Here is a 22,769-nt window from a genome sequence, read left to right as displayed (position 1 = left end):
ATATATATATTTATTGGAACTATATACATAATTAAATATTTATAGGTTTCATATCAATAAAGTCTGATCAGATTTATCATACATAGACATATATAACTACATATAAATTTATATCAGTCATGTCTGATCAGATCCAATCATATATAAACTTATACACGACTATACATGAATTTATATTAGCCATGTCTGATCAGATCTAATCATGTATAGACTTATATATGATTATATATGGGGTTATAACAGCTAGGTACGATTATATCTAATTATATATAGACTAGGGTGATTCAAAAAACAAACAAATTTTTTTTTTTTCTTCCAAACAGGTTCAAAAGTTTCGTATGGATAAAAAAAGACACCTGTGAAAATAAGAGCTCTTAATATTAATATTAACATTGTCCGCATTGCACTTTTCTATTTCCCATAAGAATAACATGGAAAAAATTTTTTTTACGTCTTCTGATTTTTATAAGTAGCTAACAATGCGTCATAAGAATAATTGACAGGCATATTTTTGTAGGGAATTGAATGCTCTACAAAAAAAGATTCTTATCATTTTTTGAGGAATCGCTTTGTTCAAAAGTTATTTGAGGTTAAAGTCGAATTCATATTAAATTTTGAGATTTTCCTACTTTTCCGGCGAAACTATTAGACCTATAACAAAATATCATTAGACCTTTTTTGTAGACAATTTTATTCCCTAGAAGTTATTTTCAATAAAATTTTTTCGAGTTCCGCATTGTTTTCTAGTTATTTTCATTTTAACGTCATGCTCATAAAAAAAATAGTCTTCTGATCGATTTTAAGAGCTTGACATTAAAATGAAAATAACTAGAAAGCAATGCGGAATTCGAAAAAACTTTATTGGAAATAACTTCTAGGAAATAAAGTTGTCTACAAAAAAGGTCTAATGATATTTTGTAATAGGTCTGATAGTTTCGCCGGAAAAGTAAGAAAATCTCAAAATTTAATATGAATTCGACTTCAACCTCAAATAACTTTTGAACAAAGCGATTTCTCAAAAAATGATAAGAATCTTTTTTTGTAGAGCATTCAATTCCCTACAAAAATGTGCCTGCCAATTATTCCTATGACGCATCGTTAGCTACTTATAAAAATCAGAAGACGTAAAAAAATTTTTTTCCATGTTATTCTTATGGGAAATAGAAAAGTGCAATGCGGACAATGTTAATATTAATATTAAGAGCTCTAATTTTCACAGGCGTCTTTTTTTATCCATACAAAACTTTTGAACCTGTTTGGAAGAAAAAAAAAAAATTTGTTTGTTTTTTGAATCACCCTAATATAGACTCATATATGATCAGACCTGATCATGAATAGACTTATGTATGATTATATATGAGTTTATAACAACCAGGTATAATCATATCTAATTATACATAGACTCACATATAATCAGATCTGATCAGATCTCATTATATATAGACATATATAATCAGATCTGATCATATATAGACTTATGTATGGGCTTATAACAGCCAGGTATGATCAGATCTAATTATGTATGGGGTCATATATAATTATATATGACCCCATATATAATCATGCATGATTATATATAACTTCATATATGATTATATATAGTTATGTTTGATCATATATATGAACATATATAATCATATATGATTAGACAAAATCTTTTTTCATCGGGATTGTATTACCCGACTAGAATTTTTCATAAGGGCCTGATGAGGTCCTTATCGGGTTAACCTTATTTCAAATAAGGTCCCGATCAGGTTATCCTGACGAGCATCCTGATATGGATATAACGCTTAAGACCCATGAGGTCCTTATCGGGATTGCCTTATCAGGACCTTACCAGGATATCCTCATCAAATCCTTATCAGGATTACCTTATTAGTAATTATTTGAAAAAAAAAATTAAATTTCAAAAGTAAAAAATCTGTGCTACAATGATTGACGTGATTTTTATATAATATTCTTTTGTATTTTTTTTAATTTTTAGCCTGTAAATGAAATATTTAAAGAGATGGGATAACTTTTTTTTGAATAAGGATATCCAGATAAGGTCCTGATCAGGAACTCGTCAGGTTGACCCGATGGCAAATAACTTTTTTTTTAATAAGAATATCCTGACGAGGCCCTGATCAGGAACTCGTCGGGTTGACCCGGTGGCAAATAACTTTTTTTTGAATAAGGAAATCCTGATGAGGTGCTGACAAGAAACTTGTCAGGTTTGCCCTAATAAGGCAAACCTGCTATTAACCCGATAAGGTCCTTATGGTACTTCAGGCAAATCAGGAAAAAATTCTAGTCGGGGCGTTTCAATGTTATTTGGCAAGTGTGTTAATTTTGACTACACACTTGGTTTTTGAGTGTATATTTGAGCTCGAGAGGCCCCACTTTGAAGGGAATTTAGTAAGAAACAATATTTGACATAATATTAAGTTAACATAAATTTTCGATGGAGAGCTAAGCAAACTCGAATCGTATTTGATTATTATACTTTTTAGTGTACGTACCTTAATTTTATAATTAACTATTGATAAATTTTGTACACTTGTATGAAATCTGTTCGAATTTTTTATTTGATACAAACTAGTAAATTTGTTTAGATGAATATTTTTAGACATTCTCAATAACATTTTTGCTTGTATGTCACATAAAAGAAAATCAACATAAATAAACAATTTATTTAATCACAGTCGTTTATGATAAACAAGCGATATCAAATCTATTGGTAATTAGGAGAACATTAATATAAAATTTATCAATCAACTATTATCATGAAGACGTTACAAAATTTCGATTACTTTGAGCTGGACATTGAACTGATAGTTTTTTATCATTAATTAATGACAAAAAAAAACTTATTGTGACCCATAAAAAATTTGAATGTTTTCTAATTCGTTCCTGTAGTGTTTTTCTTTTTTTCTAAAATATCTGAACGACAAAAAAATATGAGAAACGTGAAATTTAAGATTTACTACATGGTCGCCCGTAATTGATAAAAAAAAATCGGTCTATCGGTTGACCCTGCGGACCAGCTCTAAAACTTCCCACTGTTTTTGAGCTCAAGGAGCTTGAAAACGTTGTCGTGAGTACATGTTCAAGCTCTTCGATCTCGAAGATACTTTTGTATGCCATTGTTTTCGAAAAAAACCGTTTTTTAGCATTTCTTTCTCCAACGATATTTCGCGAACGAATGAACCGATTTTGACGTTTGAGGCAGCAATCGAAGTGGCTTATAAAATTTTAGAGGCCAGTTGATTTTGAAATCAATCCATTGAGCACATTAGAAGTTATCCAAAAAAAACATTTTTTAAAAAATTTTATTTTTGGAATATCCTTGACCATCAAAATCGGTTCATCGGTTCAAAAGATACAGGTATTTCCATACTCTGACATCATCTTGAAATTGGTCAAAATAACATCCTAGAACCTCAAAATGTCAAGATCTGATAGAAATTCGATTTTCGAAAATCGGACCCAAACCAATAACTTCCCGAATTTTTGAAAATTTTCCACTTTTTTTAGCGGGAAGTTAAAAATCGGTATTTCGTTACAAAATATAGAAAAACTCCCCCGTTATAGAGATTTCAGAATATTTAAAAAAAAATGAACGAAAAACAAAAACAACTGGTATTAAAAAACTTAAAATGTCAAATTAATAACATCAGCAAAAAAATCTGAAACCATAAAAAAAATTTTTGAAAAATCTAACAGTACACATATATCTCGGACGCTACCCTGGTGGAAATTTTTCGGACTTTTCTCTGAGAAACTCTGAAAAAGTCTTTAGAACTTGAGAACTGAGTTTTTCAGAGAAACTTCCGAAAAATTTCCACCAGGGTAATAATATTATATTCAAAATAGTTAATTCATTGCTGTAAATTATCCAAAAGTTAAAATTATCTTCGATCTCAAAGACGCCTGGGCCAAAATTATATACATTTCGCTAAAAAAAAGTAATTTTTCCCCGAAAATATATCTTCGGAACAAATCAACCGATTTGCACGTTCTCGCGGCAATCAAAAGAGCTTGTGGAGACTTAGATTTGATCAAACTTAGATTTTAGGTTTCACTACAATTAATATATATATTTTTTTCTGTATCTGATTTCTTTTTTTACCAATTTTTAAATATAGTGAAACCTAAACTTACAATTAACCTTCTCAATAAGACAATCTATAGATAAATTAAAAAAAAATATAGATAGCCCGAGCAGGGAATCGATCCAAGACCATGTCGACCAATATAACCAATAAAGTTATAGATCAAATTGAACGGCATATAGTATAGTACCGGATAGCTCAACTGGTAGAGCACTCGGCGCGATACCGATATCCCTCGCGGACTCGGGATTACTCCGAAATCATGGTGAAATTTCGGTGAAATCATAGTGAAATGACAGTGAAATCACTGTAACTTTGTGCCATTTGCTTACTGTGTGATAATTATCATCCGATGGTAATTTTATGATGATTTCACCATCGATTCATAGTAGAATCACAATAGCATAACAGTCAATTTACAGTAGTATAGCTGTAAGTTGACAGTAGTATTACTGTGTATTTACAGTGATTTCACTATCAGTTTATGCTGGATCTGCAGTGCTTCAGTCATGCTTTCTCAGTAATAATACCGTGATCATACAGTGATTTCACAGCAGTCTTACTATAGATTCTTCGTGAAATCACAATAATATCGCTGTGAATTGACAGTAATATTACTGTGATTTCTTAATCATTTAATCCTGGATCTGCTTAGTTTTCATCGAGATTTAGGGGCAATATTGAGATCCTATATTTATTGATTCAAAGATAATAATAATAAAATTAATAATAATATTATAATAGCAACAATAATCCTAATCTTGGTTTTTCAATAAATAAGTTTTCTTGTTTAAAAAAATTATTTAGTATCCATCCCTTTGTACGACTTCATGTAATTATTCCTCTGGAGGATTAAATGCTATTTTTTTACCCTCGGTAAAGAAGGAATTTTATTTTTTTTTAACGCATGATGGGACTCGAACTGCCGACCCTTCGATTGAGAGTAGCTTAAGTCATGTACTTTAGCCCGCTCGGCCACCACACGCATTCGGAACTAAATATTTAATCTGTTACTTCATGCTATTCAATACTATATATACTCAAGATTAAGCTATAAGAAAAATTATTTTATTAAATACTATAAAATTAAAAGAATTCGATATTTATCAAAAAAAAATTTTTGCCTTCATTTGTAAATCATCAAGTTTTCTTAATTTAAGAATATTTTATTTTAAATTATGATAAATAATAAATATTTACTATTGAAATATTAATCTAAATGATATTCTCTTTATTTTTTGCAGTAGTTTAAATTCAATTTATACAGTTTTAAAAAAAAAGTTATTCAATTTTTTTATTTATTTTTTTTTTTTCATAATTCTGAAGAATTTTACCGTCTTAAGCTTTTATAAAATTAACTAAATTAGACAATTACAGATAAAGTTTCGCTCGGAAATTCCTAAAATAGCTAAATTTATAATAAATAAAATACATTTGTGCCCAAATATTTGCTAAACTTACAAATAATTATAGGAGCATTTATGAAATAATTGATATTATTTTTTTTTTAATTCCATTTCTATCGATTAATGACATTAAAAATTCAAATTTTTGATTTTGAAATTGGATTAATGATAGATGTACCGTATCAGATCACTATCAAAGTAGAGTGAAATCATGGAGAAAACGCTAATAATTTGCTGTGAAAATATCATAGAGTCACAGTGCTAATACTACTAGGTTGTCATGGGATCACGGTAAATTCATGGTTAAACCACTATGAACTGACTGTGAAACTATTGTAAAGTCACAGAGTTAACACTATCAGATTACTATGGAATCACAGTGAATTCCCCAGATAGCCAGAGTTGTAGTATAACTAGTTGTACTTCAACAGTTAACATCAAGTCAAGTTAAACTTTGCGTTAACTATTTCATTTGTAACTGTTATCCGCAAACTGCGTTCAATTCGCTCTTAAAGTTAACGTGAATATATTGCCGGAATTCAACCATAAGTTTAGGTGGAAAAGTTGTATAGTAACTACAAATGTGAAGTTGCGGATGAATTATTGTTAGAAGTTGGCATTATTTTATTTTCTATACTTTGAATAGCAACTGTTAAAGTGAAGTTACATGTATTTTTACTCATTATTTAAGACATAAGGTATTTTATAAAAATAACGTCAAGTTGACATTTGCTACTAACCTAAAAAAAACTGCAGCTGAAATACTGTAAAGTTCAAAATTTGCAATAAATTATTTAAAGAACAAAAAAATATACATTGTGTTTTGAAATTTGTTCTATGTAGATTTGTACATAATTAAAATTAATTTATTATTAAATTAATAAATTAAAAAATTTATTATTTTTAAATCCAAGAATTGATTATTTATAAATAGTAATTTTTATAATGTGCTCATCAGGGTTGTAGTTGATTGATTCAAAAAATTATGTTAATTTATGACATGCATGTAAATTAATCGCTATGTAGCAAAAAGAGTAGAAAAAACAATGAACTATCAACAAACAACAATTTAATGTAATCGTAAGTAAGTATTCAATTATTTTCTTAGTAATTATGACAATATGAAAAATTGAGTATACATATATTAAAAGTATAATATTTTATTTTTTTAGTATCATACAATTGTCAACATAATCATTACATATTGTATGACGTGAAGACCTGTGATTTTCCTCCATCGAGGTAGTATTTTTTTATCTTAAGTAATATTAATATCCCTATAGTTTTATTAGTTAATCTTTTTTTATTTTTAGCTGTGATGCTTAAGAGTTACTCAAATTATTCCTTGGCTGTTCACGTAATAAATTTTCGAAAAGCACTTACGGCAGCGTGTGCTCGAGTAAATAAAAGTGCAGATAGCTCGGGTGAAGAAACGGTGGATCAAGACGGTAAAGAAAATGGAAGTCAGTCGAGAAGTGAAAAGAAAAACGGGAAGAAGAAAGGCAAAAGAATTACTTTAAAAAATGTTCATTTATATTCCAAAAGTGCTGATCAGCCTGTGATTGATCCATCTGTCACTGAGTGATAATAATTTTTATTTCTTATTGTTTATCATGAAACTTAATTGTATCGTTTTCTTTTTATAATATCACTAGTTATTTATTGTTTATTATCGTTGTGTAGGTTTGAAAACCATAAGTAATTGACGTACTGTAAGTTGGTTAATGTGCTCTAATTTATCAATAAAAGAAAATTTAAAATTATAATTTTTTTATATAATTTAAAAATATTTGATAAATTTACATCTTGGAGTCTCGTTTCAACAGTACCGCCATCTACCGCCTACTTTTTTGTGGTTGGTAAGATAGGGAATTTTTTTACCAGTCTACATTACCGATGTACGGTTTTTTGGTAAGTAACCGAAAATTTCTTTTGGCTTGTGACATAAACGAAAGTTTGTGACGAGCACGTAAAAAAATGTATAATCGATAAAAGTGACGAGCGCGTAGGCCGAGTAAGAGAGAGAGTACGCAAGGAGTGGGGATATGTAGGAGAGAAGGGGGAGTAGTTCGAGGTCGGCCGCTAGGCGGCGTCGCGACGTCTGAGTTTCTCCGAGTTGATCTGTTGTGCTAGAAGGCTTATAAACGATTTCTCAGCACCGTTATTTTCAATCCAGCTCTCGGTCTGCGTATCACCGGACCAAGCTGCAAAACAAATAGAAGTACCAGGTATTGGCTCTTCTATATTTGAACCTCGTCGTTATTTCACGATTGTAGGTGGGTGTAAAAACCCTGTCGCGATACGTGACGCAAAATCTAGGCCGATTTGCACGTAGAGGAGCGTATTACCTTCTCCGTGCAATCTAGGGTGAGACTCTGAAACTTGGGGTATTACCCTTGGAGGAGACGAGTCTCGGGTGTTTTATACAACGCGGGCATCTCCCGGTTGGTAGTTGGGGTGGCGCGGAGGTAAAAAGCATCCGTAGAATCGGTACCGCGAGTAAATCTGTTACGAGAGTAATATATATGTGGGAATGAAACGCGTCTCGTCACACCGTATAATTTAGTTTAATATTATTACGTATTGTTAATTGATTATGATTATATTGTTACCGAGTTTAAGAGATTGTAATAACGTTTGCTTCTGTGTAACTGTAAACTAGTTAAGTATTGGGAATTTGTTAATTCACCGAATGTTATAAATAAAATTGTACGTTATCCGAATAAATATGCTATTTATCTGTCAATCCGTCCGCATGATTATCTTATATTTTAAGTAGAAATAAATAAGAAATTGCCTGAGTTACGCGACCCTCACCGAAACCCTGGAACCGGCGAGCTAATCTACATGAGGGGACTAATTATAAATGTTAGTTTAGTTTTATAAACTTCCGTAACGTCACAAGTTTCTCTGAAGTTTGTGTTAACTCTTTAACATCAACTCTTACACGCAACTTAGTGTCCGATTCCGGCAATAGATTTACGCAAAGTTTCTCTTCTAACTTGACGTTAACTTTCGATCAGGTGTGCTATCTGGGTCGTAGTGAAATCACGATAAACTGACTGTGAACCCATGATAAAGCCTCAGTGTTACCATTGTTGAGTTACCATAAATCGATAGCTGATCGACAGTAAAATTATCATGAAAGTATGGTAATTTAATTGTAAAATTACTGTAAAATTACTATATAACCAGAGTGACGAAATGGCACAAATCGACTGTGAATTCACTATGAAATTACCATCAATACACAGTAAACTTACGGTAAAATTGATTTCACTGTGATTTCACTGTGATTTCACAGTAACCCCGAATCCGCGAGGGATGGTCTGGGTTCGTTTCTCAGTTCGGGCTATTTATATTTTTCTCAATTTATCTATAAATTGTCTTATTGAGAAAGTTAATTGTAAGTTTAGGTTTCACTAAATTTAAAACATCGTGTGACCTTGACAGGTCGGTTATAAAGCACAACCTCTCCGCTTCGCTTCCGATGCGTGCAAAAAATAACAGAAAAAGAAACCAAAACTAGATAAAAATATTTAGTTTTATTAAATTTTTTTTAACTTTTTTATAAAAAAAAAAAGAAAAAGGGTGGGAGGGTGATTAGGACACTGTAAATTTATAAGAAAATATAGAAAGTCTGAGAAAATAAGTTTAATTTTATTATTTTATTTAAAGAGCCCAGTATACCCCCTTTTGAATTTTTTTCCGACCATTGAATAGTTGCCTGAGGGTATAAGATTTCGATTCTTAAGATTACCCAGAAATAATTTTAGAGTAAAAATTAGTCTGCTTATACGAGTAACCTAAATATGATTATCCTTACTTTAATAGTAATTAGTCATTTTTATCTAAAAAAAATTGGAATTATTATTACTATTATGTATGACATAAAAGTCAATAAAGTTTTTTTTTTCTTTTTCAAATTTATATAATTGTTATCCAATTAGCCAAAATTTAGATTTTTACTAACAAGTACAAGATTTATATTTATATTTCATTTATTTAGTCCATTTCATTAGTAAAGGTATAATTGATATTCGAATAATATCAGGACAATGATATTGTATTAGTAATAATAAAAAGTTGGAAAATCCGAACGTGCATAACTCAACTGCTTATTCTTTAAAGAGCAATAAATGGCGCGCCTATATACAAAAAAATATTTAAAAAAAAATTAATGAAAATAATAAAAAAATGGAATCACCAGTTTTAAGTTTTTACTAATTATAATTAAACCGAAATGATTTGGATAATGATTTTCAATAGAGTTCTCCTATTTAAGAATTCAAGTATAATAAAAAGAAAAAATAGATCAATCGGTTGTGTATTTTTCACTTCGTCGTGTTTACCAACATCTGTACCTATTGACGGACATCACAGGTTTTTTTTTTTTTCAATTATTATTTTTAACAAAAGTAAATTAAAATTGTGTTCGTTTTATTCATCAATAAATTATCTCTCGAATAGTATGAATTTTTTTTTACTTGATATTATTAAAATAAGATTAAATATGATTTTTACGTGAGTGAATCAGCCGGGACCAAGTAAGCGTTAGCAGAACACGTCTCATTGCTTCGCAATTGAGTTGTGCAAAAATGAATATATATTGTTTGTTATAGAATGTTTTAATTTTCTTCTAATAAAAATTCTGTTATTAGTTTATTGTACTCGTCGGAATATTTAAGATGAGCATTATGTCCTCCTTCAAGTATCTTTACTCTAAAATAGAATAATAAATTATATATAATGATAAAACTAAAGGTAATTGTTTAGAAGTGGGGCTCACGTGATGCAAGACCTGGATAGATATCTAGTGTTAAAGACAAAAACTCATACAGAAAATTCAATCCACCTACACGGTGGATTGAATACGTGGAAAAAGTTTATTTATATAGATATTCAAAGTATAAGCACGTAGAACATTGAAAAATGTGGTGAGCCCGAATATAAACAATTACCAAACCAAAAAATTTTTCTCACCTCCGGGCGGAAAGTGCAACTTTCGTCCCGCTGTGCAAAACGAAGTTGCCGCTTTTCGCCTCCATCGAGGAGAAAAATAGTATATACTCCTCGGGAAGTAAATAAGAAAGCCTCAGATCACATGTTTGTTGACCTCGGCTTTGCCTCGGCCAACAATTACATGCGAACTGAGACATTTCTCACTTTACTTCCCTAGGTGTGTAATATACTAATAATAAGATAAGAATAAATATACAAACCTTGAATTGCGAATACTACTATTTAGGATGAAAGCATTTTTTGGAAGGACAAAGTTATCTTTGTTACCCTGTAGAATTAATGTAGGACATTTTACGTTTGGAATAACTTCTTTAAGAAAAGTACCATTTTCATTTTCATAAAGATGAACCAAAGTATCTACCCAAGAATTCCACATTTTACTGAGATCCTCTTCACCGTACATTGCTAACAAGGGTGCTTTCCTTTCTTCAGGCCATGTACTCAAATTTTTCAAAGCTTAAGACATTTAATCATTAAATTATTAGTATCTGTAATGTACAATAAAGATACATTTATATATTTTTTTAATTAAATAAATAGTATTTACTTTTGTGAGTTTCTAATTCTCGAAAAGAGCATTGTATGGGACAACTCATTAAAATAAGTTTATCAACACACTGAGGGTATTTAGCAGCAATTCTCATAGAAGAAATACCACTGCTGCTCCAAGAAACAAGAGAAAATTTAGAAACACCCAAAGTATTCATTAATTCATAAGCATATTCAGCATCTCTTTGACCAAAATCTCCTGAGTAATCTCTTTCCGGTGGACGAGATTTTCCATAACCTGGCGGATCCCACGCAACGATTGTGAATTTTGTTTTGTCTAAGCTTTCAATTTGCGGCTTTAAGTCTGTCCATATACTTCCTGAAATAGATATTTACTTGATCGTAAAGTGGTAGTGTACTGAGAGTCGCGATGTTGCGACATGAGCCTAAAGTTCGTGTCGCGCTTTTACGAAAACGAGTATAAATTAATATTGAAATGAAAACAGATTTACCTAAAAGACTTGGTGAGAAAAAAACCGTTTGTTTTCCAGTACCAGTTTTAAGATAATTAATGTTAATACCTTTGACATTTATTTTATTTTCCTGAAAAATAATTTTTGGTCAGTAATTTGAAAACCATTTTAAATATTGAGGAACCCAGGGCAAAAATTATTTACTCTCTAAATCTGAAACCGAGACTATTAATTTATTTTTCAGTGGTGTTCACTGTTTAAGATGTAGAGAGTAGACACTACTTTTAAAAAGAAAAAAATTTTGGAAACCTCGAACGCGATGGAGAGAGAGCCTATCTAATGTCAACATGTTGAGGCACAGTAAAAAATATTGTGTAAAATCAACACAGTTTGTGTGTTAAAAACAGTTGACACAAAATTTGTGTTGAAATTTCGACACAAACTTTGTGTAACCCCTTTTTAACACAAAGATTATGTTAAAATATCGCCACAAGAGGGCGCAAAGAATTCCACAGTAACACCCAAAATGTATTAAGGGGGGGGGGGGGGTAGGGGTTTAAAGGCGAAAAAGAAGCATATTTTTGTGATTTTTTCCCGGCGAGATGAGTAATATAATTTCATTAAATTTAATCACATATTATTGTACAACTTTTAAAGAATATCAGAAAAAATTTTCAACGAAAAATATTGAATAATAAGCTGGTGACGTTGAATCTCCGGAGGCGCCTCGAAAAAAAGTCGTTTTGCGGTGAACATCATAACTCATTACCGGATCATCGGAAAAAAAAAAATTGATATGCATTTTAAAGTTGATGTATTTATCGAGGTAACCACGAAGAGTTTTTTTTTTTTTTTTTTTTTTTTCGATTTTTTGCAGCACTTGGAAGTGAAAAACGCGATTTTAGCTCAAAAAATCGCGGTTAATTTGTTATTAAAAAATAGAAAAAAATGAAAAACAAAAAAAAACTCTTCGTAGTTACCTGTTGATTTATGTGAAGAAGTAATGTTCAAATTTTCAAAGGGATCGGTTCAGTACATTTTGAGTAATGATGTTCACGGACTTTAAAAATAACGTTTTCGGGAAAATCCATTTAAAGTTTTTTATTCGTGAAAATTTGAAATAAACTATCAATCAAAGAATATGAATTTTTATACTTATATTGAGTCATCAGTTTACATCCTTTGAAAGACACACAGCCGGAGAAAGGGATTCGGAAGAACAACGAAAATTGCAGCTGATTTCTACTAGGGGTATGTAGGGGCAGGTCGGGCAGGTATAAGAATCAGATATACCGGCCGGTCATTTGAAACGCTGTAACTCCGTTAGTTTTACTCGGATTGATTTGAAATTTGTACACAATATTCTTGACATATTGTTCATTCAGAAAAAAAATTAAAAAAACATTTTTTTTTAAACAATTCAAAACCCCTACCCCCCCCCTTAATAAAGAGTGTATAACACATTTTTAATGTTACAAAATAGAGTGACACAAACTTTGTGTTAGTTTAACACGCTACAATTTTTAACACTAACCGTTTTCGACACAAATACACAATTTTTTTTACTGTGGGTCTTGAGATTAACTTGCGAAGGGGAAAAAAAATGGAAATCTGTTGACTTTGCGTGCTAGCCCCAAGACTTCCCGCTGTTTTCGAGCTTAAAGAGTTTGAAAACGGGATTTTCAATGCATTCAACTTAACAATACTTTTAATTACATTGGTGTTTTTAAACTTAGAAACAGGTACGTTTTATATTGAACTTAAAAAATTCAAGACATCAAAAGCAATTAATAATTAAGTTACGTTTTATATTAAATTGTGAAAATTTAAGAATCGAAGATGATTCTTGCGGCAATCAGCGCATTTTGTTGCACTCCAAAGCTGATTAGATTTTAAAATTGATTGATTAAGTCGTTTCAGAGATATTTGAAATAAAAAATTGTGTTTTACTACTTATTTCTCGAACGAATTAGCGCTCTCTAAACATGAATAAATGAAATAAGTGAATATTCACTAATTCTGAGTGCCAATCGAACCACTTCTTGAAAAGAGTGGTTCGATTTGCACTTTAAATTAGTGAATAATCACTTATTTTCACTAATTCATGTTTAGAGAGCGAGATGGTTCTCGTGGCAATCTAATTGCCGCAATCGACGCACATTATCATGTTCTGAAGCTGATTAGGTTTTGGAATCGATTCACCAAGTCACTTCTGTGAAATTTCAAAAAATGTAAAAAAAATTTTTTTTTTTTTCGTATTTCTTAATTTTTACAGAGTCTATTCGATCGAATGATCCGAAATTCTCAAGAAAGTTGGCCACTGATGAATTATTTTAATTGCCGTAGGAACCATCTAAATCGGTGCATTCGTTAAAAAGTTATAAAAAGTTCACATACATATACAAATATACATATACAGACACTGGACATCATTCTAAAAAAAATAGGATAGCTTCCCATGACATTAAAAATTCAACATCTGATGAAATTTCGATTTTCGAAAATCGGGGTAAAAACAATAACTTTTCGAATTTTTCGAAAATCGTCGATCTTCTTAGTGAGAAGTTAAAAATCTGGAAAACGGTTGATCCTGCGGGCCAGCCCCAAAACTTCTCATTGTATTTGAGCTCGAGGGGCCCCACTTTGAAGGGAATTTATTAAGAAACAATTTTTGATATAATATTAAGTTAACATGAATTTTCAATGGAGAGCTAAGCAAACTCGAATCGTATTTGATTATTATACTTTTTAGTGTACGTACCTCAATTTTTGGATTAACTATTGATAAATTTTGTACACTTGTATGAAGTCTGTTCGAATTTTTCATTTGATACAAATTAATAAATTTGTTTAGATTAAGTTTTTTAGACATTCTCAATAACATTTTGGCTTGTATTATCACTCTATCAATGCTCTACAGTAAATGACAGTCACATCGAAGAAAATCAACGTAAATAAACAATATATTTCATCACAGTCATTTATGATAAACAAACGATATCAAATCTATTGGTATTTAGGAGAACATATTAATATACAATTTTTCAATCAACTATTATCATGAAGACGTTACAAAATTTCTATCAGTTTTGATTGGACATTGAACTGATAATTCTTTATGATTAATTAATGACAACAAAAAATTTATCGTGACACAAAAAATTTGACTGTTTTCTAATTCTTTCCTGTATTTTTTTTTTTTTTTTCTAAAATATCTCAACGACAAAAAAATATGAGAAACGTGAAATTTAAGATTTAATACAATATCACCCGAAATTGATAAAAAAAAATTGGTAATTCATTTCAAAATATTGAAAAACTCTCATGTTAGTAATTTCAGAATATTAAAAAAAAAATGAACGAGAAACAAAAACAACTGGTGTTAAAAACTTAAAATGTCAAATTAATTACATCAGCAAAGAAATCTAAAACCATAAAAAAAATTTTTGAAAAATCTAAATGTACACATATATCTCGAAAGCTAATAATGTTATATTCAAAATATTTAATTCACTGCTGTAAATTATCGAAAAGTTAAAATTATCTTCGAGCTCAAAAAACGGCTGGGCCAAAATTATATACATTTCGCTAAAAAATAAAGTAATTTTTCCCCGAAGATATATCTTCGAAACAAATCAACCGATTTGCACGTTCTCGCGGCAATCAAAAGAGCTTGTTGAGACTTAGATTTGATCAAACTTAGATGTTAGGTTTCACTATATTTAATATATATATATATATTTTTTTCTGTATCTGATTTCTTTTTTTACCAATTTTTAATTTTATCTATACATAGTAGAATTTACTATACAGATAGTAAAAAATATAATCATGGTTAGCAAAAAATACATTACGCATAGTAATTTATAATATCTTCTTATGTAATTATTGCCAAATAGTAAATTTTACCAAATGTTTTGTAATAATTAAAACACAGAACGTATTTTTTCATATCTGTTAGTAAATTTTACTATAGTATTGTAATTTTTACTATACTTTTTTCTCCGTGTAATAATAAAAAGTTGGAAAATCCAAACGTGCACAACTCAACTGCTGAGTCTTGAATTGAGCAATAGATGGAGCGCCTATATGCAAAAAAGTATTTAAAAACAAATTAATGAAAATGATAAAAAAAATGGAATCACCAGTTTTAAGTTTTTACTAATTATAATTAAACCAAAAGGATTTGGATAGTGATTTTCAATAGAGTTCTCCTATTTCAGAATTCAAGTGTAATAAAAAGAAGAAATAGATCAATTGGTTCTGTATTTTTTACTTTATTGTGTTTACCACATCTGTACCAATTGACGGACATCACAGGTTTTTTTTTGTTTTTTTCAATTATTATTTTTAACAAAAGTAAATTAAAATTGTGTTCGTTGTATTCATTAATAAATTATCTTTCAAATAATACGAATTTTTTTTTACTTGATTATATTAAAATAAGAGTAGATATGATTTTTATGTGAGTGAATCAGCCATGACCGAGTAAGCGTTAGCAAAACACGTCTCATTGCTTTGCAATTGAGTTGTGCAAAAAAGAATAGATATCGTTTTTTTTAGAATAACGTTTTAATTTTCTTCTAATAAAAATTCTGTTATTAGTTTATTGTACTCGTCGGAATATTTAAGATGAGCATTATGTCCTCCGACAATCATCTTTACTCTAAAATAAAATAATAAATTACTTATAATGATAAAACTACAAAATGATAATAAGATAAAATTAAATTTACAAACCTTGAATTGCGAATACTATTATTTAGGATGAAAGCATTTCTTGGATGGGCAAAGTTATCGTTATTACCATGTAGAATTAATGTAGGACATTTTACTTTTGGAACAACTTCTTTAAGAATAGTATCATTTTTATTTTCATAAAAATAAACCAAAGTATCTACCCATGAATTCCATATTTTACTGAGATACTCTTCACCGTACATTGCTAGCAAGGGTGCTTTCCTTTCTTCAGGCCATGTACTTAGATTTTTCAAAGCTTAAAACATTAATTCATTAAATTATTAATATCCATGATGTACAACAAAGCTAAAATTATATATTTTTTTTAAATTAAATAAATATTATTTACCTTTGTGAGCTTCTATAGCTTGAAAAGATGCTTGTATGGGACAACTTATTAAAATAAGTTTATTAACACACTGAGGGTATTTAGCAGCAATTATCATAGAATATATGCCACCGATACTCCAAGAAACGAGAGAAAATTTAGAAAAACCTAAGGTATTCATTAATTCATAAGCATAGTCAGCATCTCGTTGACCAAAATCCCCTGAGAAATCTCTATCCGGTGGACGAGATTTTCCATAACCTGGTGGATCCCACGCAACGATTGTAAATTTGGTTTTGTCTAAGCTTTCAATTTGTGGCTTAAAGTCTGTCCATATACTTCCTAAAATAGATATTTATGTCACTTGATCGCAAAGTGGTGATGTACTGCGCAGTATATATGTTGCGACATGAGCCTAAAGTTCGTGGCACAGTAGTGTTGCTGCGAGAAGTCGAGATGAGAACATTTTTTTCTTCTCGTTTCGTCTCGTTTTATAGATTTGGATTCTCGTCTCGTCTCGTGTTTGACGTCGAGTGTAGAAATCATATCGCATACTGGTCGGAAAAGTATTGCTTCAATAGTATATTACACACCTAGGGCAGTAAAGTAAGGAATGTCTCAGATCACATGTAATGTTGGCCGAGGTCAACAAACATGTGATCTGAGGCTTTTTTATTTACTTCCCAAGGTGTGTATACTATTTTTCCCTCAACGGAGGCGGAAAGCGGCAACTTCGTTTTGAACAGCGGGACGAAAGTTGACGCTTTTCGCCCGGAGGCGAGAAAAATTATAAATCGAAATGTGTATCAAGAGACACGATCATGTTATGCACTAAGTATTTACTAAACATTTTGTACTGTGTTTAGATATAATTTTGACAAGATGTAAAAAAAAAAAAAATTAAAAATTCATATCCATAAACTTAACGAGTCAATACGATATTTATGCTGGATGATTTATTTAAGCTATAATACTGACTTACTCTCCAAATTCATCTGTAGTATTTTTGAATTTTATTTACTAAATGTTTTTTGAGTTGATTATTTTAAATTGTTAATATATTGAATTTTTCAAAGTCCATAGAGATATAATCCCGGGTCAAAAATAAAACTTGATTTAGACTTGGTTTACCAAGTCGAAATTTGGAGCCGTTTTTCACAAGACAAACTCGACTTTTTTACGGAGGTATGAAATATATTAAGTTTTCGCCTTGGTTTAGACTTAACTGGCTTACTTAGTCACGATTTAGGACGAAAAAGTTGAAATCAAGTCGAAATAGACTTGGTTTAGACTTATTCGACTTAAAATGTAAGGCGAAAAAGCCTAAATCAAGTCGAAACTGACTTGATGTAGACTTATTCGACTTAAATTATAAGTCGAAAAAGTCAGAACTAAGGTGAAATAATTTTTATATATTAAGGCGAAAGTAAGGCGAATAAATGACTTTTTTTCGACTTGGTTTAGCAAGTCAAAAGTAATGTGAATGACTATCGTGCTCAAAGTAAAGACAAATAAGTTGAAATTAGGATGAAAAAAGTTGAAAAAAATTAAATTTAAGTCGAAAAAGTCGAGATCTTATCAAAAAATCGTCGGCAAATCGATAACTTCAAAAGAAAATAAGGCGAAGCGAGCCTGAATCAAGTTTTATTTTTGACCCGGGTATAACTGTATTATTCTTGATTAAAACTCGTTCTCATTTTTGATCATAATTAAATTATCATGTTATTAAATCATTAATATAAAATATCATCATTATTTTGTATTTTCAGAATCTTGACAACTTTAGCATTAATTATTCCGAATCACAATAAATATCGTCACATACTCATATTTGTCTTAATCAATTTCAAAATTTTGTTTCAGTAGAAAAATAAAATTTACACATCTTACGTTCATTCTTTACTAAATTATTATTTTATGATAATTATTTTTATTATTATATTAGAGTCAAATTTTATTCAATGTTAAGCAAAAAATTTACATGAAAAAAATATTCGCTAGTATCTTGTAGTTTTTTGGATCTGATTACATTAAAAATCTAAGTATACAAAAATTATTATAATATTTTGAATATTGCATTTTCTTTTAGTGAATCTTTATACTTAGTAGAAATATTTTGTTAAATTAGTTTTCTAATCTTTGAGACCTTTCGTCTTTTAGAAAATTTTTATGTCGTCTCGTCGTCAGCGGCATGATCTCGTCTCGTCTCGTTACTCTCGATTCTTGCGGCAACATTTAGCGCGCGTTTACGAAAACGAGTCTGCACACTGATAGAAGGATTTAGTTGTATTTAATAAGATTTCGTTGTATTTACTAAATGATTTAGTAACGAACCTTGCAATACTAAATATTTGGTTACAGGTACCAAATCATTAAGTAAAGCTCATTTGTTTCCACCAAATAAATATTTAGTAGTATTTAAGAAATGATTTATTGGGGCACAATAAATCATTTATTAGGATTAAAGAACTAATTCTTTTAACTTATTTTAGCGCATAACCTAATTGTTCCACTTATAATAAATTAAAATGATAATTATAAATAATTTTAAGTAAAAATATACAGTATTATAAAGAAAATAACCTTATTTTATTATAATTTTTTATTTAAGATAAATAACAAATTTTTAGTTAAATAAGTTTTAATTATACAAATAACACACATAATTTTAATATACATAAGTTAAAAATTTTAAATTAAACTCCGATGATAAATGAAATATAAGCCATTTAGTAGTAAATGAATTTGTAACGGTTTGATATATTTTTATGTTGTCTATATATTAAAAATACTATATGTTAAAAATAAAGATTTTGAGAGCTCCTCCATAATTTGAAATAATTCAGTTGAAATCAATTGAAAATTAATGTTTTTAAAATCACTAAATTGATTTGGAAATCACAACACTAACTCCGATTGAGACGAAACGCACAATACTGTGAAAGGGGTGATATATTCACACACATACGCTACACTGATATTTCCCACAAATACATACGTAGTTTTCAATCCCAAACAAGCCATCTACCGATAAAACTTACCAAAAAAATATTTAGTACCGATTACCAAATATTTAGTTGGTGGAAACAAATATTTATTTTACCATAATAAGATTTAATTGAGATAAAAAAAATGATTTATTAAATTATAATAAATTATATTGATGGGCACAAAATATTTTGTTCTCCCAAATAAGTGGCTAAAATTTTTGTTACTAAATTCGTTTAGTACTCAGTATTAAATTCTTCTATCAGTGCATTAATATTAAAATAAAAACATATTTTACCTAATGCACCTGGTGAAAAAAACACTGCTTGTTTTCCAGTACCAGTTTTAAGGTAATTAATATTAATACCTTTGATATTGATTTTATTTTCCTAAAAAATAATTCTTGGTTATTAATTTGTAAATGATTGAGGAACCCAAGGTAAAAATGATTTAAACACTACTTTTCAAAAAAAAAAAATTTCGGAAACCTCGAACGTGAAGGGGACAGAGCCTATCTACTGTCAACATGTTAAAGTCTTAAGATTAAACTGCAAAGGCAAAAAAAAAAACTGGAAAATGGTTAGTCCGGCGGGCCAGCCCTAAAACTTTCACGCTGTATTCGAGCTCGAGGAGTCCCAGTTTGAAGGGAATTTATTAAAAACCAATGTTCGACATAATATTAATTTTACTTATAAATTTTCGATCGAGAGTTAAGTAAAACTCAAATCATATTTGATTATTATACTTTTTAGTGTACGTACCTCAAATTTATGACTAACTATTGATAAATTTTGTACACTTGTATGAAATCTGTTCGAATTTTTAAATTGATAAAAATTAATAAATTTGTTTAGATGAATATTTTTAGATATTCTCAATAACATTTTTGCTTGTATTATCACTCTATCAATGCTCTACAGTAAATGTCAGTCACATAAAAGAAAATCAACATAAATAAACAATTTATTTTATCACAGTCGTTTATGATAAACAAACGATATCAAATCAATTGGTATTTAGGTGAATAATAATATAAAATTTATCAACCAACTATTATCATGAAGACCTTAAAAAATTTCTATCAGTTTTGATTGACATTAAATTAATAGCTTTTTATTATTAATTAATGACAAAATACTTATTGTGACGCATAAAAGATTCGACTGTTTTCTAATTCATTCCTGTATTTTTTTTTTTTTTCTAAAATATCTCAACGACGAAAAGATACAAGAAACGTGACACTCTTAGGATTTAGCACAAGATCACCTGTAATTGATAAAAAAAAAATTAGTTTTTTATTTCAAAAAATTGGAAAACTTTCATGTTACTAATTTTAAAATATTTAAAAAAATGAACGAAAAACTAAAACAACTTGTATTAAAAAAACTTAAAATGTTAAATTAATGACATCATCAAAAAATCTAAAGCCATAAAAAAAAAATTTTTTTAGTCCTAAAGTGCCACGTAGAGAATTTTTTACTCAAAAACTCTCTCTGTGTGTACGGTGCCGCGACTATTAAACCGCGGACAGTTCAACCTCGACAGTTCAACCGCAACAATTCAACCGGCGACACTTCAACCGAACGACACTTCAACCGCGGACACTTCAACCGAACGACAGTTCAACCTAGCGACCTCTCAACCGACAAAAAATAAATGATAAAATATCCGAAGACATTTAATCCGATAGACTAAATATTCCTGGACTAAATATTGAAGAGACAAAAAATCCGTGACGAAATATCCTGTCGATAAATCTTATTCAGAAAAATATATTTTATATGAAAAAATAATTCATGGTTTTCAATAAACGAGTACTGTACCATTCCAAGCATATGTGTTGACTTATGTCCATAATAATACCCACCCAAAATCTCTGAAAAAAGGGCACAGTTCGATTTCAAGCATATGTGTTGACCTATTTCCAACTGGTTTCGTTCCTGGTGATACTGACATGGTCTGGGTTCGATTCCCAGTTCAGGCTATCTATATTTTTCTCAATTCATCTAAAAATTGTCTTATTGAGAAGGTTAATTGTAAGTTTAGGTTTCACTATATTTAAAAAACAAGATGATACTGTACATGTTAAAATTTAAAAGTTTACGTTTAAATGGTTGAATATTGTTTGATTTCATCGTTTTCAGTTGAAATGTCGCTAGGTTGAACTGTCGTTCGGTTGAAGTATCCACGGTTGAAGTGTCGTTCGGTTGAAGTGTCGTCGGTTGAAATGTCGCGGTTGAACTGTCTTCGGTTTAAATGTTACAGAACCGTGTGTACATCTTGAACGCTAGTAATGTTATATTTTTAATAATAAATTCACTGATGTAAATTATCGAAAGGTATATTTTTTTTATAAGTTAAAAAAATATTTTATATGTTCAACTAACCTGGAATATCTCTTGACAATACAATACCGAATTTTCTGCTTTATTTATCCTGACATAGCCATAACTTGCTCAGCAAGTCCTGCAGTGAAAGATTTTCGGCTAACTTAACGACAACCCGAGTTAAAATTTGAAATGTGGATTTTCCATTCATACTCTTAATTAGGTTATTGAGGCTGAAATCATGGTTATATGAGGGTATTGCACAGAAAAACAGATTTACTTGGTTCAAGTAAAATATTTTCTTAAAAATTTTATTCTTTAATGAAGAAAAAATCGTTTCTTGTTTTTAGAAAAGTTTCTTGCTTTAAGAAATTTTTTTTTTTGTTACTTTAATAACTTTACATTTTGGTTTGAGAAGTTTCTCTTGTTTCAAAAAAATTTTCTTTTTTCGAGAAAGTTCAATTTCTGGATTTAATTGATTTGATCTTAATCATAGAAAATATTCTTGTTTCAAGAAAATCCAGTCTCTTGCTCCAAAATGTTTATATTTTGTTTCAAGAAAATGTTCTTCTCTCAAGAAAATTTAGTTTCTTGCTCCAAAATGTTTTTATTTTATTTCAAGAAACTGTTCTTCTCTCAAGAAAATTTAGTTTCTCGTTCCAAAATGATTTAATTTTATTTCAAGATAATGTTCTTCTATCAAGAAAATTTACTTTCTCGCTCCAAAACGTTTTATTTTGTTTCAAGAAAATGTTCTCCTCTCAAGAAAATTGCGGCTCTTGCTTCAAAATGTTTTTATCTTGTTGTTAAGAAAAAATGTCTTGAGTTTAAACGAAAATGTTTTTGAACTAAGAAAAATAACTTTATAAATCAAGAAAAAACTTTCTGGGATCAAGAAAATT

The 22,769-nt window shown here is 29.7% G+C and overlaps 2 protein-coding genes and 1 long non-coding RNA gene across 3 annotated transcripts; 1 reads left to right on the top strand and 2 right to left on the bottom strand.

Moving 5' to 3' along the window:
• Positions 1 to 6,308: 6,308 nt before the first annotated feature.
• On the top strand, positions 6,309 to 7,259 carry LOC130675098 (uncharacterized). Its single transcript, XR_008991203.1, has 3 exons — positions 6,309 to 6,584; positions 6,673 to 6,742; positions 6,814 to 7,259. It is a non-coding gene; the product is annotated as an uncharacterized LOC130675098 (long non-coding RNA).
• Positions 7,260 to 10,016: 2,757 nt separating this feature from the next.
• Positions 10,017 to 14,623, bottom strand: LOC130675090 (valacyclovir hydrolase-like). Its single transcript, XM_057480580.1, has 5 exons — positions 14,246 to 14,623; positions 11,524 to 11,614; positions 11,070 to 11,390; positions 10,723 to 10,978; positions 10,017 to 10,222 (listed from the first exon to the last, which is right to left on the bottom strand). Exons 1-5 carry the CDS (start codon positions 14,366 to 14,368, stop codon positions 10,129 to 10,131), a joined length of 885 nt encoding a protein of 294 aa, XP_057336563.1. The 5' UTR covers positions 14,369 to 14,623; the 3' UTR covers positions 10,017 to 10,128.
• Positions 14,624 to 15,793: 1,170 nt separating this feature from the next.
• Positions 15,794 to 20,068, bottom strand: LOC130675030 (valacyclovir hydrolase-like). Its single transcript, XM_057480485.1, has 5 exons — positions 20,029 to 20,068; positions 19,839 to 19,925; positions 16,574 to 16,894; positions 16,225 to 16,480; positions 15,794 to 16,150 (listed from the first exon to the last, which is right to left on the bottom strand). The coding sequence occupies exons 1-5, from the start codon at positions 20,066 to 20,068 to the stop codon at positions 16,057 to 16,059; spliced, it is 798 nt and encodes a 265-aa protein (XP_057336468.1). The 3' UTR covers positions 15,794 to 16,056.
• Positions 20,069 to 22,769: the final 2,701 nt, after the last annotated feature.

Source organism: Microplitis mediator, chromosome 9 (assembly GCF_029852145.1).
Source record: "Microplitis mediator isolate UGA2020A chromosome 9, iyMicMedi2.1, whole genome shotgun sequence".
Taxonomy (NCBI): domain Eukaryota; kingdom Metazoa; phylum Arthropoda; class Insecta; order Hymenoptera; family Braconidae; genus Microplitis; species Microplitis mediator.
The sequence above is the reverse complement of the archived record's forward strand: the minus strand, read 5'-3'. Positions and strand labels throughout refer to the sequence as shown.

Excerpts from the sequence above, each read along its gene's own strand:
- LOC130675090 (XM_057480580.1), bottom strand. The coding sequence starts at position 14,368 with ATGTTATTGAGAATGTCTAAAAAACTTAATCTAAACAAATTTATTAAT. Across the intron at positions 11,391-11,523 it reads TTTCTCACCAAGTCTTTTAG|GAAGTATATGGACAGACTTA; the intron begins GTAAATCTGTTT and ends TATCTATTTCAG. Across the intron at positions 10,979-11,069 it reads AGAATTAGAAACTCACAAAA|CTTTGAAAAATTTGAGTACA; the intron begins GTAAATACTATT and ends AAATGTCTTAAG.
- LOC130675030 (XM_057480485.1), bottom strand. The coding sequence starts at position 20,068 with ATGTTGACAGTAGATAGGCTCTGTCCCCTTCACGTTCGAG. Across the intron at positions 16,481-16,573 it reads AGCTATAGAAGCTCACAAAG|CTTTGAAAAATCTAAGTACA; the intron begins GTAAATAATATT and ends TAATGTTTTAAG. Across the intron at positions 16,151-16,224 it reads AATAGTATTCGCAATTCAAG|AGTAAAGATGATTGTCGGAG; the intron begins GTTTGTAAATTT and ends ATTTTATTTTAG.